This window comes from Trichophyton verrucosum (assembly GCF_000151505.1).
Source record: "Trichophyton verrucosum HKI 0517 chromosome Unknown contig00677_48.r1.exp, whole genome shotgun sequence".
Taxonomy (NCBI): Eukaryota; Fungi; Ascomycota; class Eurotiomycetes; order Onygenales; family Arthrodermataceae; genus Trichophyton; species Trichophyton verrucosum.
The window spans coordinates 1-13579 of record NW_003315290.1 but is presented as its reverse complement, the minus strand read 5'-3'; the positions used below and the strand labels follow the sequence as shown (position 1 = coordinate 13579).

Here is a 13579-nt window from a genome sequence, read left to right as displayed (position 1 = left end):
GTGAAATCTGCAACGAGTGGCGAAAGGCTGTGGCGAAGGGGACAGAAAGTGAAGGGAAGTAAAAAAGGCTTGGGCGGCCGTCAGGAGTTTAAGAGTGGAGAAAGGAACCAGAGACCAAAAGAATGGATAGCGTACCTCGATGAGTCAAGAAGTAGAAGGCCGAATAAGCAAGCAGTATAAAAGGCAGCAGCAGTAGTAAAGGAGACGAGGAAGAGAGCTTTTCTCTTCTGGCAAAAAGGAGCGATTAATGCGGCATTAGCAGGATTAGAGGAGGCCGGTGAAGCCGTGAGTAAGTAGATAAAAATAGGCAGAAGAAGAGAAGGGAAAAAAAAGTATAGAAAAAAAAAGAGAGAAGAAAAAGGAGAAGAATCAAGAGACGGTATAATACGTAAGGTCTGCGTCTTTTTGATGTCTAGATTAAAAGGACCCGTCAGTTAGCTTTTGACAGACAGCAGAAGAGAGAGAGGGAGGGAGGGAGGGAGAGAAGAAGAAGCAACGGGAGGAAAAAGAAGGGGAGGCTTTATGTGCTGTTAATGGATGGGATGACTCGAACGAGGGCGGACGCCCAGCTTAGGCGCCAGCCCAGCCATCCCATCCACTACGACACTACCGTCGAGTCGGCCGCCCAGCCATCGAGCGAGCGAGAGCAAGCAAGCGGCGCGGACCAGGCACCAGGCAGGCAGCAGAGCAGAGTAGAAGCGCCAGCGGAGTGTTGAGTCAAGCAAAGCATCAAGTGATCTCGTCTTCGTCTTCGTCTCCGTCCGCCGCGTCTCGGGCTGATGGAGAAGGGCGCAGGCAGCAGCAGCAGGAAGAAGCATGAGTTAAGGGAGCCCAAGGGGACTGTCGACACTGTCTTACCTGACACAGACCTCAGCCGGCGAGGGTTGGCGAGGTCATCGAACCAACTCTCGCGAGCAGAATGGCGATGAAGAGTGGAGAGAAGATAACAGCAAGGAGAGCGGAGAGTGTTGACCTTGATGTCGATGTCGATGGCGATGACGATGTTGATGTTGTTGTCGTTGTTGTTCGTTGTTGTTGATGATGATGAAGTTGACGTTGATGAAGTGAAGTCGAGGAGGTGAGGTTCAAGAGGCCAAAAGCGGAAAAGCGGGCTGAAGTGGCAGAAAAGCAGCTTCTTGCTCTCGATCTCCCTCTCCCTCTCTCTCTCTCGTACTCTGTGTTATCGCTGTTATTATTATTACCACTATTTTACCCTTTGCTGCCAAAGTTTGGCCTCGAGCCACTGCTGACTGCTGACTGGCCCTTCCTGAATCTTCCTTGCCGGAGCGACTTTGCTTTTGCGGGGAAAGTCGGTGGGCAGCGATGTCACCGCAAAGTGGCCACCAGGCAGGGAGGCTGCCTGGTCGAAAGGCTGGGCTGTTTGAGTTAGTAAGTTGCACAGTCTCGACTACAGAGGAGAATAATAAGCTAAGGGATCCCGGGCATAGGTAGCTCGTCGAGATGAATTGATAGCTAACTACTAGTTGGTTAACCTACGTTCTCTACCTCTCTACTCCTCGGACGGGTAGCTGTGCCGTGGGAGAAAAGAGAGGGACTCCAAGGGTACCTAACTCGCTCGGGGCGAAGCTGCACGCATCATTCCACCTGCAAGACATCCATCCACCTATGGAGTAAATATATAGCTACATACGTGCTTTATCTTGGTCTGGCGCTGGTGATACGTAGCTGGTCTCTTAATCCCCCATTAATAGACTAGTGATGTTAATACGTAAATACAAATGACTTGTTTATATCATAGGTATCCAGGGACTTTTCGCTCCTCAGTCAATACGGTCTCCAAATATTTGTCCGACTATCCGTAGGTAGGTATATCTACTGGGACTGGATAGAGATAACAAGCATGCTATGCGTCTGATAACTATATGAAAGATATACTCACTGCATCATGTTAGTTAGCCACGAGTGGGTCAACTAGAAAAACAGGCTTATCTACAGCAAGTACGAAGTAACACTCTCCTAATTTCAGAGTGAGGCTACATTTGTGGTAAAGTCGGCCCTGCTAGTCCTGCTTGGAGTTAGTTATGCCACGGGATTAAGAGTTATGCAACCCGACGTGCTACGTCGGTCGGCCGGCCAGAATCAGAGACGTCGGTCAGCATCACTCGATGAGGCACAGAGAGACGCAAGTGAAAACTCTGGCTATCATCCACCAGGACATACTTCAGTAACGGTGTTCGCCGTTGTGGTCCGTCAAGAGTCAAGAATTTTGCCTCCCCATAGCCTCACTGCATGGCGTTTGCCAACCAACAAAGAAACCGTGGGCTTTTTTTCATTTTCCTCCTTTCCTTTCCGACCAACTGCCTGAAAATAGAACTTTGTCTTCCCAATAATAGTGACTAAATGATGATTACTCGTTTTGCTCTGAAAATTCATCGCGCTTCAATACTTACCATACGCTGAAGAAAGATGGGTAAAAATGGCGGGTCGACCCAGCGCGACTTCTCCGCCCACCAAGTTCCCCCGCAAAAGCGAAGTCACTCTGGGTCACGCCAGCACTTCCCACCTAAGTAGGTTAACACCCTTACCTAAGCGTCTTACCTAAGCAACTTGCACCCACAGAGTGGCCTCCGAAAGCTTCCGTCCCTTGTCGGCCAGGGCCGGAGCCGGGGCACGCGAGGCTTAGCAGTCACGTGGAGCGGCCTGTTATGTAAGATACGCTAGGCCGAAAGGGGAATCACGGCCGCAAGTTCCACTTTTGCGGCGAGATAGCCAATAGAAAGTAAGGGTTTAGTCAGATTCCACATCGGGTTAGATCAATTGTGGAGATAGATCGGGGTATTAGGTAAGCAAGGACAAGGGGCCCTAGCTCTTTCTCACAACATCTCGAGAGCCAGATAGGCAGCAGTAACTACTTTACATCCTCCCAGCAAGGGGGGCGATAGCTATCTAGTCGCTTTGTTAATTTCATATTGACTGACAGCAAGTAAAGGATGGCCAGCTTGATTTCCATCCCAAAGCCAATAGTTACCGCAACGCTCACGCCGAACTATATTTATGCAAATGGAGTTTACTCATATCTAGCTATATCGGACGGGTACAAATTGACCAAACTATTCACCTATTTCCAGGGTAGGGTATCGATGTTCCAAAGAAGTACGAGTAAATACTAGATCAAATGTCTACTAGCAGTTATTATAGTATAATGTTCACGTCCCCCTCCCCAAAAAAAGAGGTCTATGCCTTTTGCTTTCCCTTGCAGGTCGTCTTGTGGTTCACCCAGTCACGACGTTGATGTTCAGTTCCACAATACGCTACCTTCTTACAACCCAGACATAGCTTTCCAGGGGCAGAGCATACGACACATTTCTTCTCCGGACCCGTCTGTGGCTCTGGTTTAGGGTTGGGCTTTGGGTCTGATTCGGACGAACTTGGCCCTGCTGTGTGTTGCCGCTGCTGTTGACCTGCGGCTTGAGTAGAAGCTTCACCTTTGTCGCTTACATTTTTACCCTCTGGTTCCTCCTTAGTAGTAGTAGTAGTAGTAGTAGTAGTAGTGTCCATCAGTTTCGCCGGCTTCCCATTGATGTATAGCAGTGGCTCGCTAGGAGGACTAGACTCTTCGCCCGACGCTTCCTTTTGTTGTTCCTGAGAGCCTGCCTCTTCTTGTATGTCAACGTCAACGTCAGGCTTGCCTGCAACGGATGACTTCCCATTATCTGGAGCTTGCGTCTGTGGTTCTTGACGGGCCCCTGGTCCATGATCCTTATCCTCGCCGAAATCATTCTCCTTCGTCCAGCGAAGGGGGCTCTGTTCGACGTGTGCGGCCCAGTCTCGTTTCTCCCCCTCGGACATCGTGTACGTGAACCATTCGGGAAACCAATCTCTCCGACGTCTCTCCTGGTGCCAAAGCAGGCCAAGCTCAATCTCACATTGCAAAGAAGCCATTTGACGAAGCCATAACAGGCGGGACTAGAAAAAGTACGGGCGTTAGTTAGATAATCAACATAGTGTAAGGTATTGCTAGCAGTGCGTGCTTAATGGCCAGTTAGACTTACTCGTTCATCTGCGCTCTTTACTTTCAGGTTCAACAATGCTATAAGTGTGTTCAGGAGAAGAATGGTGACCACAATGATATATAGAGATCGCAACGTTCGAGCGGCCGCTGATGACCTTTCCCACACTTTCAAGGCATCATAGTCAGAAGCCATGAACTTGATTATTTCCGACATAGACAAGCCAAAGTCGGAGAACGGTGTCTGGTCTATCCCAGCCGAATCAATATTCCGAAGCAGCAAGAAGGGAACAAACGTGAAACCCAAGACAATTAACGCAAGTAGAATCAGAAAGGGTAAGACACCATGCAGCATCTCCGTCAACAGCAGCAGTAACGTGCCTGTTGCTTCATAGACCCTCAGCATTAGAAGAGCTGCAATCCATAGGAGGAGTGTCGAAAATGCCAGGAACGCCCTAGGCGGTGACCGGTTTGAGACAACAAGGCCGAACGTTGTAATGCCTAGGATAACAGCTGCCAGGTCAATATAGTTGAAAATGGAGCGGCGGAAAAGCCGCGGAACACGATACGCCTGTCGAGCTTTTATTAGGAAGATGTAAGCTGCAAGAATAGCTTCAATGCTCGCTAAGGCCTTGATGGGTGTTGTAATTGATGTCACACTGAAATAAGAATCGCCGTCGACTTCATCATGGAAAGTAATGTCAATATGCGAATTGCGGCCTGTTAATAGGATGCTAACCACAAGGTGGACCGTAAAGAGTATCAGCATCGGACCAGCAACGCGAGTCAGATACACTGAGCGTCCAAAGGTTCGCATCTTCCACCTCAGTAGCTTATCTAGCCAGATAACTCTCAAGAATAAAAATTGTGTCTCCCGGTCCTTTAAGTAAAGGATCTCCTCCACCAGTCTGGTGAATGGACTAGTTGGACCGTTTCCACTCTGTTCAACATAACGTAGTATAGCCGATTCCCAGGCTGCAATATTAGGATCGGGATATGTTGCTCGAATAAATTCCCAGTACGGGTCAGTATCAGAATTCGATACGGGAGGGGGTTTAAAGAGACGGTGGTTAAAAGATGAAAACCCAGGCAGGGGTAGGGTTACCACGCTAGAGTTGGCCTCGAGATATTCGCTAGTCGAAGAGATGAGCGATAACGAAGAGAGAAATCCACCAAAAAGTCGCCGCATAAACCACTGAATGTCGTTCAGGAAGATCCTGGTCTGCACATGCTCCAAGCCTGATTTAGCATCTCGAATTAGAGTATTGCTGACGCTAACATCCACTGGGCCAATTTCCACAACGCGGAAAGGCAAAAGTACAACATGCCGCATGAATGAAAGGGTTCCAAAGGGCCGGACGTGGCAGGCCAGGGGAAGCGTACAGGCTACTGACTGTGCATTGAACAATAGTTTGTCTTGTGATGACTGATGTAGCCTCCGGAAGAAAGCATCCACATGTCTAGTGCTCTGAGAGCGCCAGTCCATATTGCAAGCCGCAGCAAAAGTGCTTGGGAACAGTGGATTCGTGCCATTGTAGCTTCTGTCGTCATATATCATACTGAAATAAGATCCAAGAGCATCCATATATCGTCCTCCACCGAAGAAAATTTCGTTGGGGTTGTCCCCGTTTCTAAGGCCTCGGAGGCCGTATGAGTGCCACATTGCATGCTTGGCCACAACATAGTGTGAACGGTTCCGATGGCCATAGTCAAGCGTATCTCCCCCTGCGCTAACAACAACAGGTGGTAAATATGCCCCAAATGAAGTTGAAGCTATTAGTAGTGGGTTGGGAGTTGTCATCCAGCCACTGGGAAGAGTTCCATGTTCCGCTTCCTTGATTATAAAGGTATCATACCAGGCATCCTCTTCGAGGAAGTGTGGAGTGATGACTGTGTGTCGTGGCAGCGGTAGTGGTGCTCCAGAAAAGGATCGGCCAAAGGAAGTATCCTTGCTAGAAAACACGGAGAGAATATAGTGAGGCTCTTCTCTATATACTGCAATCTTCTCTAATCCCGTGTCTGATGAGAGTATAGTTTCTGAAACATACAAAACACAAACTATACCAGGTGTAGAACGATATCTTGTAATTTCGCGTTGAACCCAGTTCCCAATAGCGATGATGTAGTACTTGTACTTCATAACGACACCAAATAGCGAGACTGACTTTGTCGAGTCCCAAGAGAAAGGAGTGAGCGACGCTAAAAGAGGTACATGCTTTTCTCGTAATTCAGGAGTCGATGGCATATTAGCTGTAGAATTACTACTGCGGAACGAAAATTCGTAGAGGAAATCCTGCCTTAGCCTATCGTCTGCTGACATTTGCGGGGGTAACCCAGATTCGCGAACGAACCCACGATCGGGCATGAAGGCGAACTTGACGAATGGGGTCTTCTCCGAGGATCCAGGACCCTTTAAGACCTTTGAAATGCTGTTGGTGGTGGTATCGAAATAGTCTTCAATCTGTTTGATCTTGTCATAAATAGTTGGAAGAGGAATCACCGCCCCTAGCACCCCCAACACTTCTCCGGTATCCGGGTGTTCAGTCGTGGGTGAAGCACCAAAAACGGTAAGGCCCGTCTCATTGCTGCATCCTATCTGGAGTGTTACGTAGCCTGGCCAATGTACATTCTCCGCTTGATAGTGGTATATAAGTTGTAGGTTAAGCGTCAGGAAAACGTTCACTACAACGTATCCAGCGGTTGCAGTAATAATGGTAACGACCTTTGAAGATGGCGAAAATCTGCAGTGGTGGACCTGTTTTGGGATGCTATCTCGGACGTCTGTCAATTGACCATTAATAACCCATTGTCGGAGAGTGGCTACCTCAACACCTGGTAGTTGGGCTGTACCAAGTGGCTTCAGAGTGGGAGCCGTGAGATCCCAGTGCGAAACCAGGCCATCCTCAAAATGCACGAACACCATATGGCAACCATCGGGTGACACAGTCACGATGCCTCGAAGTCTTAAGGCACCCTCAATCCCATCACAATGGAAGTGTACTTTACCATCAGAAGAGAAAACCAAAGGGGGGCTCGTCTGATTCTCTCTGGAACCTGCTGTCGATATTGCACAGTGAACAGCACGACCAGCGCTAAGGGGCCGAAGAAATTGTAAGTCGCGTGAGAAACGTGCGTTGCCAAAGCGTACCGCAAACCGACTGGACTCCTGTAATGTTCGAATGTCATATACCGCAATTTGCTCCACTTGTCTATTCTGAGAAAATCCACCATATTTGTGAGATTTGTAGAACATGTGCTCCCCGTCATCAGATTGCACACCATCATTGAGTGAATACCAACTGTCTGTATTAGATGGCGGCTTGCGTCTGACCCATCCATGTTCTGATGTCACTGTCCAGGCCAGAACCCCACCGGTTGGAGGTTTGCAAAGGATGAAGACATGGGTGCCGTCTTCCGTGATCGCACCACTGACTTTGGTCCTGTCGGAGGCATAGAAACTGGCAGAGGGTGACGCAGTAACGTTGAAGCTAGTCTTTGACGTCCAGACTTGTGGAAACTGTTCACAGAGCCGGAAGATTGTGACGGTGATTATCCTTGCAGAGGAAACCGCTTCTACCACGGCAAGATGAGAGTTGCCAGGTGATGGTAACAGACAAAGCGATACATCTGCGCCATCTCGGTTCAGCGCTAAGGCCGAGTTTGTGGATAGAAGGCGCTCGGCATCCGAGGGTCGTGAGTAATCCTCCTTCCAGGCGGCATCAGTTCCAATCAGCTCACGCGAATGAACAGCTAAAGTTGGAGGGGCCATTTGGCCAGACACCCTGGAGTATGCGCAGTAATAATTTGGATATAGATGATGGAGCGATAGAACGAGTTATTGTGGGCTTGTATCTCCTTGCAGGCCTGCTCGGGGAGTTGCCTCCAGTTATACTCGTTAGTTTCCTCTCTATATGCTCTAGCAGTGGCGTGGCTGAGCAGAGGTCACCATGTTAGGGACGGGTCTGTTACCCGTCCATTTCAGACCAGGTTCTTTTTCTCTCTTTTCTCATTCTTATGGACAGACTGGGGATTCCATCTAACCCGAGCCTCCTCGGGACTTTGGATGCACAGGAGGTTCATGGTTGCCTTTATATTTTTCCGCGCTCCAATTGGCTGGAAGGTCTTATTTTTCAGATGTAAGACGAGGCTGAAAAGGCAGCCAGATCAGGGGCTCGTATATGAATGATCGGGCTGCAGCGCACTCCGTAACTTGGTTTTGCCCCCTTGGATCCCTGAATGTTAGAAAGGCCCAAGCAAAAAGATCGGCATCACAAGGACATATTAATCGAGATTCCGTTTGGTAGAATATGCATATATTCCTTGTTGGTTGCTGTGGTTGTGGTGGTTGCTGTAAATATTTAATGATGGAGGCGAGGTCCGTAAAGAGGCTGAAAAAGGAACAATGTTTATCACGTGTCTGAGACGGGACGGGAGCTAGTGCCTGATGACTAAAAAAGCTAAACCTGATATGGAAAGTTTACCAAGAGCAGGCCAATAACATCGCAACAATTGAATAAGAGCAGCCAATAAATAGCTTTATGTTGAAAGTATAAACATAAAGAGTTACTATTGGCCAAATGTATTGTGATGACTCAGCTGACTCGCGCCTAATGGAAGCGAAACTCGACGCGAAGCAGGAAGAAGCAAAGCTGGCTAATAATGGGATATTCTCTACTCCGTACATTTAATGGAAGGAGTTCTCCCAAAACATATATGTCCCTAATATGATAAAAAATAGAAAAGATAAAAGAGAAGATAATTTCCACTCTTGCAATGCGCTAGTTATGTAGTTGCAGCCTACATAGGTGGTTCAAGATGGAAAAAAGATGACATGTCCCTAGATGGACTCGTTAAGGGAACGAAAGATATATATATACACCGGACGGAGGGGTATATCCAACAACCAGCATTTGTTTCTGATATTTATTCCTTGTGCTTTTCTTCTTTATCCTCCTTGGATTGAGTATCTGACAGGATCTCCTTCACACTTGTCCCCGTTGCAGCGGCCACCAGTGCCCGGCCGGACTGCAGCACCACCGGGCCCGTGCTGGCCATGATCAGAATGGCGATGAAGACGGTGCACGCTGGATCAGCATAGTACTTTGCATGAGGGCTGCCATAGTGGTTATGCTCCGAGTCATGATGGGGTCGGTCTTCAGGTGAGCTCTGGGTCGGCACCTTCCAGATAATGGCCGCCGAGACTATCACGGCCAGGTTGTTGAGAGCGTCGGCGGCGACGTGAAGGAGAACTGCTTTTATTGAGAGCGCTGTTCCATGGGAGAGTTTCTCTTCGTCACTTCTTATATCGTGATGATGTTCATGAGGGTGAGCATGGGGATCATGCTCGTGGCTGTGGCTGTGACCATGACTGTGACCATGACTATGGCCATGGCTGTGGCCGTGATGATGATGGCCGTCCGCTCCGAGAATACAGGCACAGACTACGTTGGTTAAGATACCGACACAACCTATTATCAGGACCAGCTGTGGGTTGGCGATTTCTATGACGAGAAGTCAGCCACAGCACGCTAAAGATATATTATTATGAAGGACCGAACGAATGGACAAGGATGACGTACCATCAAGATGGACAAACTTCTCCAGACCCTGCAAGAAGATTGCAAGCCCCAGAGCTAGCAGGAAGACGCTGTTGAAAAAAGCAGCGAGCAGAGGCAAAACATGGCGCCCGTCCTTTTGGTCGATCCGGATAATTGCGGTGCGGTTTTCGGCGGCCTCGAGTTCGATGCCCGTCTCTTCAGGGATTATGTCCCGCCCCAACGCCGATGCATGCTAAGTTGCGTTAGCTTGCAGAATAAGAAGACAACGACGAAGAAGAAGCATATGAAGAAAGTGAAGAGATATGAGAAAAAAGCTGTTATACCTTCTGGGCGAGGTATGCGATGACGAATGATAGGAGGTCGCCTGTGTAATGGAATGCATCTGCAATGAGGGCGAGAGAATGGGTCTTGAACCCAACGGCCAGCTCTGTGATGAGGAAACAGGTCGATATTGCAATCACCAGCAGTAGCCGGACCTGGACCGAGATCGAGGGCAGGCCGCAAGTGAAAGCCATCTCACAGTGCAGGGCTCTTATTCCCAGATGGAGAATAATAATAACAACAGAGTGAGTATCAGCAGTCGAAGCGCCAACTCGTCATGAGAAATAAGCAGATTCTGCAATGCAGCTCTGTTATACTTTGTCCTTGCATGGTCAGCGACGACTTCAACGGACACAGGATCCTCGTTATACTAACTGGCGGCTGGATGTATTATTATCAACGGACATGCGTCTTCGGGTGAATCAAAGCCAGCGAGATCAACACCGATATATTTCGAAGAATCAGTGACCAGCAAACGAAACAACAACACAGGATCAAACGGACATGATATATATAACGATGTAACTAGTTCAGGCAGCCAACTCCCCTGCCCACCCGCGAATACACGGAGACGAACAGCTGAGATGGATGTGTCTACGTACATGAGTATTTATTATTCGCTAATGCAAGCCAGTCCGTGAGTGTGTTTGTCTATGGCTCAAAAGAGGAAGGCAAGACGGGTGCAACAACGGCTTCGACTGCGTGTAATCGGTCGTTTCTCGAATTTGCATGGATCCCAGCTGCAAGGATCCATGGAGATTGATATACTAACTAACGAGTTATCTACACGCCGATACATCCAGACCGTCTCCCAGCTAGCCGACGAAGCTGCAGTTACGAAGTATAGCTAAAGTCACTGCCGGCTGGTACTCCACCCAGTTAACTAAGGACTTAGTTCGTGACAGCATCCCCCCCTTCAAGCGAAAATTGCAGGAACCGATCCATAACTATAAGCTTATCCGCTGGCAAAGCGTTGCCACGAGCCATGTGACCCGTGTCATATACCCTTAGCTCTATGGTTATTTTCAAAACTCCTCAAGTCTTAAGACTTGTAGCTAATGCAAACATGTCATTGCGATTAGGTACTTGGAGAAATTTGCTGCGGCTAAACCTGGCGTCCTCAACAAAGCCTCGGTCATTTAATATTCTACCACTAGAGATACCTGTGGAGGAGGAGGCTTTGCCTCACTATAAGCCGGAGTATTATTACCCAGTCAATATTGGAGATACATATATACAAGACCAGATACCAGGTACGGGCAAAATTGGCTATGGGGCTTATTCAACCAGTTGGTTATGCTGGGATCTTCAGTTCGTGCTTTCATTAACTACGAGTTTAACAAGCTCTCAGCAAATGGCACTCCTAAGGACAAAAAGTACAGTGCACTGAAAGTATCTACATTACTGCCAAAATTTCCCACGGTAACTGATCGCGAGTTAAAGATCTACAAACACCTTACAAATATCAATTCTGCCAATCCATCTCAGTCGCTAATCCGGGAGTTGTATGGTTCATTCCATATTCAAGGGCCTGTTGGTGTTGTTGATATTTGGAACCTGGCGGGGTTGGTACGTACTGCTCTTGTGTAGCTACCGTGTTGTATTGCCCTGCTAATTGCTCGCTCATAGATCTAGGACCTCTTTGAAGGAGAGCATCTGTTTGGGGGCCATAACTAGTTGCAGCTTCAGTGCTGACACGCAAGTAGGTCGCTAGATTGCCCATGAATATGCAACCATACCACCGCTCTCCCTGGAGAGCAGAGATGCGCGACTATCTGGTCAAGAGAAAGAATCGTTTATTCGATTTATGAGGTCGATGCTCAAGTGGCTGCCAGAGGAACGCCGCACGGCAAAACACCTGCTCGAGGATACATGGTTCGATAACTTCTAATGAGAAAGAGGTTTACTGAGTGAGAGTTCTCATAAGTACTTACTGTACTTAGAAGAGCTGAATATAAGGACCGATGGAGCTGTTTCCATATTGTAACACCAAGGCTGCCTGCTGGAATACTCAGATATGTATCCATACTCCGTACAGAGCTCAACCTGTTGCCTTCTCGGTTTCTGATAATCTGGCACATTAACTTTCCTAATTATTGTGTACACCCCTGTGCCCCGAGGACAGGCCTGAGCTGTATACATCAAACAGAAGCTTCTCCCGCGATCTCGTGCCAGGACTCTTATTTCCTGCTCCAAGGGCCAATTGAACAGGCAGAAGAGTCAGAAAGTGGATAATTGCGTGACTTTGCCATATGAGATGTGCTGGGGGCCCTGGTCAATAACTAACTTATTATCGAAGGTTGATAACCATGATCTTCGCGGCCCCCTGCAATAACTCATGACCCCAGACCCGACCAAAGAAGCAAGCAAACCAGCTAGCTTGCGAGACAAACGGACATGGATACAACTTGACGAGTTGAATGTCGATATCACAGCCGTCGTTTCATCCGTCGTGTCCATTCAGGCCTTTTGGGCACGAACGAGTTAACTTACTTAGCTAGCCGAAGCTGATGCAGACATCGGAGATGCCCACACCCGAATATTAATTATCACATCTTATGCAGTCGAGTTTGCTCTGGTTGCTCAGATATCAAGGAGATATACTCCGTCGGTAGTGATGTCTCTCTGCATGAGGGAGTACAGTGCGACTCGGCCAGATGAAAAGATAATCAGACTGTTTGATGCCATGCCAGTCCCTTAACCAGTTAACCAGTTACAACAAATTCTGCTCGCGCAGCGAACACGATAAAGCCAGCGCGGAAGAGTCGCGGATCGAGTGATGCTTTGAAGGACTGCACTCCACGGACAGGCAGATGGTGATACTCCGGTGGGCGCCACCTTTACCTCCGTCCATCCGGGTCGCCCTGGCGGACGATGTTGTTGATGTTGTTGGTATGGATGAGGGTCATGATAGGAGCCAACTTCTACCATCGCAGCCCCCAAGAATCTACAAGCTGTGTGCCCTCATTCACCCGACTGAGAATCTTCGATCTGAATAGCTAGTTATGCAGCATTAACTAGCAGTTGTTATCCAGGCAACTGGCCGTTTGGTTAGTTCTTTGTCGCTCGGGTTAATTCTTTAACTACTGCTTCGACAGGAGATACCCCGAAATCTGCGAGTTGCGCTGTACAGCCCCCCCAAGGAGCGAAGAAGATACCCCCGAGCGCAAATAAATGAAGCATGGGAATGAGAATAGAAGCAAGAGAGCGGGACGTTTTGTTCCTCTGTGCCACTCAACTCAAGCGCCATGGAATCGACGCCGCTGTTTTTCTTTGACTAGCTTCAAAGTGGTCCTGTCTCGAGATACTCATCATCCTTCTCAGTGTTTACCAGCTCTGGTGAAGATGGACGTCGCGCATAGACTGTGGAATCAGGTTGATAATGACCATCCGCTCTATCGCGGCAGTGAAGAAGACGGAGTGCGCTGGAGGAGATCTATATAAAGGCCGTGAAGGGACTTCTTCAACATGGCCCCTTCTATATTCCTTACCAGCATCCTCATCATCTTCAGAACTGTCATTTAAAATCTACAATACCACTACTTACCACCATGGTCAAGTACGCTCTTCTGCCCCTGGTTGCCGTCTCGCTTGTCCAGGCTGGCGGTCCTGAATGGCACCATTCCAGAACCGCTGACTTCGCGGTCGACCCGAAAGTCCACAAGGGCTGCCCTTCCTGGATAAACGTCGTCGATGCCTCAGGGAAGCTTACCTGCGATGCCTTCCTAGA

The 13579-nt window shown here is 48.5% G+C and overlaps 3 protein-coding genes across 3 annotated transcripts; 1 reads left to right on the top strand and 2 right to left on the bottom strand.

The window, feature by feature from the left end:
* Positions 1-919: 919 nt before the first annotated feature.
* TRV_06154 (uncharacterized protein) lies at positions 920-1039 on the top strand (the record flags this gene model as incomplete). Its single annotated transcript, XM_003019731.1, has 1 exon — positions 920-1039. The coding sequence occupies one exon, from the start codon at positions 920-922 to the stop codon at positions 1037-1039; it is 120 nt and encodes a 39-aa protein (XP_003019777.1).
* Positions 1040-3195: 2156 nt separating this feature from the next.
* Positions 3196-7739, bottom strand: TRV_06153 (uncharacterized protein; the record flags this gene model as incomplete). Its single annotated transcript, XM_003019730.1, has 2 exons — positions 3196-3927; positions 4014-7739. The coding sequence occupies 2 exons, from the start codon at positions 7737-7739 to the stop codon at positions 3196-3198; spliced, it is 4458 nt and encodes a 1485-aa protein (XP_003019776.1).
* Positions 7740-8893: 1154 nt separating this feature from the next.
* TRV_06152 (cation diffusion facilitator family metal ion transporter, putative) lies at positions 8894-10043 on the bottom strand (the record flags this gene model as incomplete). Its single annotated transcript, XM_003019729.1, has 3 exons — positions 8894-9471; positions 9550-9760; positions 9852-10043. 3 exons carry the CDS (start codon positions 10041-10043, stop codon positions 8894-8896), a joined length of 981 nt encoding a protein of 326 aa, XP_003019775.1.
* Positions 10044-13579: the final 3536 nt, after the last annotated feature.